The sequence below is a fragment of the Rhincodon typus genome, unplaced genomic scaffold (assembly GCF_021869965.1).
Source record: "Rhincodon typus isolate 14 unplaced genomic scaffold, sRhiTyp1.1 hic_rhity00012524, whole genome shotgun sequence".
Lineage (NCBI taxonomy): Eukaryota > Metazoa > Chordata > Chondrichthyes > Orectolobiformes > Rhincodontidae > Rhincodon > Rhincodon typus.
The window spans coordinates 1-5,494 of record NW_025978162.1 but is presented as its reverse complement, the minus strand read 5'-3'; the positions used below and the strand labels follow the sequence as shown (position 1 = coordinate 5,494).

Here is a 5,494-nt window from a genome sequence, read left to right as displayed (position 1 = left end):
ATGCGAAGAGGGAGCAGATCCAAAGGCTTCTCGCAAACTGGAATTGTGCATTTACTTGCAAAAGAAGAATTTGCAGCTCTTTGGGAACAAAGCACGGGAGGTGCAAGTAATTGGATAGCACTTTGGAAGAGATTAATCTGGCCTTGTGGACTGATTGGCCTCATGAGTTGCTTTGCAGATCTAAAGCAATTGTTGTGCATTCTTCGTTGTATAAAGAGAAAATCTCAAATCAAATGCAGGAACAGCAACTCATATTCCGCTTGGGAACCCTGCAGCCCAATGGTATCAATGTGGATTTCACAAGTTTCAAAATCTCCCCTCCCCCTACTGCATCCCAAAACCAGTCCAGCTCGTCCCTGCCTCCCTAACCTGTTCTTCCTCCCACCTATCCCCTCATCCCACCTCAAGCCGCACCTCCATCTCCTACCGACCAACCTCATCCCGCCCCCTTGACCTGTCCGTCCTCCCTGGACTGACCTATCCCCTTCCTAACTCCCTACCTACACTCACCTTTACTGGCTCCATCCCCGCCTCTTCGACCTGTTTGTTTCCTCTCCACGTATCCTCTCCTCTATCCCTCTTCTATCCGCCTCCCACTCTCTCCCTATTTATTTCAAAACCCCCTTCCCCTCCCCCTTTTCTGATGAAGGGTCTAGGCCCGAAACGTCAGCCTCTCTGCTCCTATGATGCTGCTTGGCCTGCTGTGTTCATCCAGCCCTGCACCTTGTTGTCTCGGATTCTCCAGCATCTGCAGTTCCTACTATCTCACATTCTCTTTGGGATCTGTCTAAATCTGAGAAGCCCAATGAAATTCACTGGTCGGTCAATCACGGCTTGCTGATGGGCCAGTGTGTTGGTAATTGTTTGCTTCTAAACCAGTGGTTCACTTGAAACATGTGGGATTTTCTTTTGGCCCAAGGCAGAGGCCCAAATAAGCCAGTTGGTGCAAACGTCAGTGCGTTAAATTGTGAATAACATGCATTTTCAATTACCTTGCACACCCTTGTGCGGCAACATAGCTTGTAGCATTCCTGCATACTTAACAGTTATTCCCTTAAGCCTTTCGTTTCATCAGTAAGTTTATAGCTTCTGCTTCGATAAGAGTAGGACCTTAACACTGGTGTCAAGCTAAAATTCAACTGAATGTCCGTGAACAAACAGGTTCTATGAATCCTGGATCACCAGTTTTTCTTGTGCTATGTTATTACTACATGCTACTTCTATTGTTTGATTTTGGAGGCAGTACTCTTAAGGACGGTCACCTCCAAGTCCATTCTTGGGTTCTATATGGTCCTGTTAACTATTTCCAAGTAAATTCGGTTTTCTTTCATTTCTTCTCAAAGTGCTGGTTCTTAACTCAAAGTCATTTTAAAATCATTAATACCTTTTTAAATCTGAGTTTGCATTCACTAGTTAGAAATTGACAAAATGTTGTACAGTCAATTTAAAACCTGCATTGAAGAATTTGGAACAATAAAGCAAGTGAAGCTGTGAATTGTATCTAGCAGTTCTATTGGTTCACTGCTTTTTCAAGTTTCTTTGTAATAGTCTCTTAGTACTGCTTACATGGTTTCTCTCCATTTTTACATGGTTTTCCTGAAACAGCACTGTTCTTCAAAAAGGTTTGTCATGATTGCAATGAGAACAACTAAATTTGGTCAGGTTTAGTTGCAAGGATCCTGGGAAACTGGTACCGATGATATCAGCTCTCTCAAAGCTAGAAAAGAACTCAACTCCACTAACAGATTGGAAAGACACAAAAGGTAGAATACATGGAGTGAATGTAAATTGACCCTTCAGAACCATTACCTTGCATAACACCATCCGGAGATCTACTTTCAAATGACTGAAATAATGTACAAGAATAAATGAAATCAATGTTCTTTAAAGAACAGTCACCCTTGCTATCTTGAATATAACAATACTCAACTTTGCGTCACAAATCAACAGGTGCACAAAACGGCTAACAAAACTAACGTGCAGAAAAAAGCAGCTTCAGGGAAGACAGCATACATACAACCGTCACAGCAGAACTAAAAAAGGATCAGAAGTATTTAAGATAGAAAACCTGCTTGTGCAAGAATCAAGAGTATTCATATACCTATGGCCATAAATATTTCATTCACATTCATTGCAGTCTTTGCTGAAGTCTCCATGAACAGCAAGCTGTTGTCTTCTGCATATGCTTGCGCTTCCTGTGAAAATAAAAAAAATTCTAAACAGCACTTAAATAATCCACTCATCTAAATAAATGAAAAATAGAGTTGCAAGAACAATTTTATACAATTGTGAAAGGAAGGAACGGAAGAGCGCAAGTGATTAGCAATCTTGTACAATTACTTACTTGAAATTCCACAGCTCTCTTATTTGCAAGGTCAGCCTTGTTACCAGCTAATGCAATCACTATGTTTGGGCTAGCTTGTCGCTGCAGTTCTTTTACCCAGTTCTTGGCTCGTGCAAAGGTATCCTTTAAATTTAAAAGATTAGGTTTATTATTGGAGAATTGCAGATACATAGCAGATTCCAACCAAAATGTCCAGCACACACAACTCGCTGACTTGTTAGGAAGTGGGACAGTAGCGGCAGTCAGACTGGCTTTAAGTAGTATAGTGTCTTAAAAAATCCCACAAACCACACAGGCTACCAACCTCTTCCTTTAGAGGGGATTGAAGTTATCTACTTAGTTACACATTACATGAAGTTTTGGTGTATAAATTTGGTTGAATAGTTGACTAATTTTGAAAGCGTTTTTACTTGCTAAAGATACAATCTCAAAAGAAATTAAATGAACAAATTATCCAATTGCTCTGGAACATTAAGCTTAGGTGCTGAAACATTGAGGAAATTGTAATGTAAAAAGTTCTCACCCACTTGTTTTGTAAAACAAGTGGGTGTTAGGATGTCATCACAACTACAACCTTAAAAGCACAAACTTACACACTGCCAAGTGCTTTAGTCACAACTGGAAAGTACTTTAAAAAGGTAGGAAATAAGTACAAACCAAAACAGAATGACATTTTAACGTATCGGCATCAGCAGTTCCTATCTCAGACATTTTCATGTTATTGCTCAAGTACCAATTCGTAATATGGGTGAAACTAACTAAAAAAAGAAAGTTTGGAACAAGCTCAAAATGAAGGAAACTCCTCGCAGATCTACAAATCCGGTTTGTGAACTATCCTAGAACCGATTTGAGTTAATGGAATTCACTCAAAATAAACAGGATTGACAAGCATGACAGGTATATAATCTAGGTTTTAAAACCAGATTTTCAGGAAGCACTAATACAGTTAGTGGCATTCCATCTGTATTCAGGAACTTTTTCCTTTGTTGGAGTTGAGAATTTGGCTAATTGATTTGGAGACAGACCCAAGTTGATGGCGTTCAGTTTGATGTATACTTGCACAGACAACATGCTTTTGTTCAAGGTTTACTACATAGAATACAACCAGAACATTATTTCCTAAATCTCATTTGGACAAGTTAGTTACAAGATCTAACGCAAGGTTCCAGTGGTTGAATTTATAACTCCATACTCATTCATCACCCGTGTGAAATGTTTCTATCAAGTCTCTTGAGAAACATTGCAGAGACCAAAATGACAAGATTACAATGGAGGAGTGTATACAGCTACAAACCAGATGATCCAGTAGTCCTTTTGTTGAATCTCTATAATATAGAGGGTGATCAATTTTATGACAGGAAAGAACAGAAGCCTTCAACTGTACTAAAATGAATCGACAATGCTAAAGCAGGCGGTGTTTAGCATCAAATATCTGTAGAAGTTGAATATTTTAAAAGATTCAGTACGCATAATGGTTAGAAAGAAACAGACAGTTCAGCGGCAGTGGTGCTGGAGACTAAATAGGCAACAATAAAGGTGTTTACTCACTGTGTTGGTTATGTCGTAGACCACAATGGCAGCTTGTGCACCCCTGTAGTACATTGGTGCCAAGCTGTGATATCTCTCTTGCCCAGCAGTGTCCCAGATCTCAAATTTAACTGTTGTATCATCCAAACAGACGGTCTGTGTTAGGAAGGCAGCTGCAAGTAGAATTGGAAACAGGTACTGATTTCAGGCAAGAAAAGGCAAGTTAAAAATTGAAAAAATATCAATCTCTGGTCTTAGCCAATTAAAATCAAGTTCAAAATCTGGTGCTCAGGGGAGGAAAATATAACTTTGGTTGTTTGTCCTTAAACCCATTTTTAAAAACACGTCAACCAAGCCAGTAGTGACGTACTATCGTCCCTGCTATCCCTCAGGTTGGTTTGGTTTTATTCTTGACCCAATTGCAGTTCATGATCTTATCCTCAGTAGGGTCAGGGAAAAGCTCTTCAGGTGCCAGGGATCTTGATTCTAATGGCTACTCGGTTTGCATTTCATGCAAGTTACTAATGGTCAACTCAAATAGATAAAGTCCTGTGATTCTATCCATTTATTTGGAGTTCACAGTATTTAGCAACAAATTAAGACAACTAAAAGTTTACCTATTTTTAAACTAACTGAATTTTTGGAATCATATTCTATGTAATGAAATCTTAATTGCTGAAAGAAAACTTCATGTTCTATGCTGAACTGTGGATGCATAACTAGTTCTTACTCCTTTGAACAGAAGATTAAACAGTTTCCATTCCAAGGCTTTTCTTGTTACAATACCCTGAGAAACTAATGCAGTAAAATTGCTGACACATTTCCCAGTCCAGAGACTAAAAAGATTACATGAATAAACTGCAAGCACATTGATATTTAAACAAGTTGACAATGATCTCAATTTATTCTCAGCTAAATGGGTAGTATTTTCACAGTTATCTTCAAGCAATTTAAAGATCACTTCTCTTAGAAATCTCCATTTCATTTAATTCCCAATTTCTAAATTTAATGCTATTGTTCTAACTTATCTAACCCAGCTCAGATAATGTACACAATGAGAACTTTGCTATTTCATTTTCAACTTGAGACTCCCAAAATTCATTCACTTAAAAATTAGGACTGTCAAGGAAATGGTTTTGGGGAATAAATAAGCCCTGACTATTTCTAATTTATTCCAGATAAAAATTTTAGGTCCTTTCAAAATCTGCTTTTATGCCAGAAGACCTCATTTGTAAACAAGCTGAGTTCAGGAAGCGAATAACATTTAACTTCAGTGGGAAAGCTGCTACAGTTATTTTAGGAAAGATTAGTTACAGGGGAAAAACAGTGGCTGATTACAGTCAGTGTGGATTTCTAAAGGATGATAAAAAAATTTAGTTTAAAAATTAAGTAGAGGTAACAAAGGCTTGATGAGGGTAAAATGATTAATGTGGTGTACAAGGGCTTCCAGAAAGTGTTTCATACTGTGCCACACATACTTCAGCAAGGTTACAGGTCATGAGATAACCAGTCCATTAGCAACATGGACACAAAAGTGGCTGAGTGACAGTAAACAGTAAATGGTCAGTGGCAACAAAAAGTTGCTGGAAAAGCTCAGCAGGTCTGACAGCATCAGAGCTGAGG

The 5,494-nt window shown here is 38.7% G+C and overlaps 1 protein-coding gene across 1 annotated transcript; it reads right to left on the bottom strand.

Annotated features, from left to right (window-relative positions):
• Positions 1-2,061: 2,061 nt before the first annotated feature.
• On the bottom strand, positions 2,062-4,075 carry LOC109922509 (ras-related protein Rab-5C-like; the record flags this gene model as incomplete). Its single annotated transcript, XM_020522558.2, has 3 exons — positions 2,062-2,195; positions 2,345-2,467; positions 3,893-4,075. Coding segments are annotated over 3 exons (408 nt in total), but the record flags the coding sequence as incomplete, so codon positions are not given.
• Between the last annotated feature and the right edge of the window lie 1,419 nt (positions 4,076-5,494).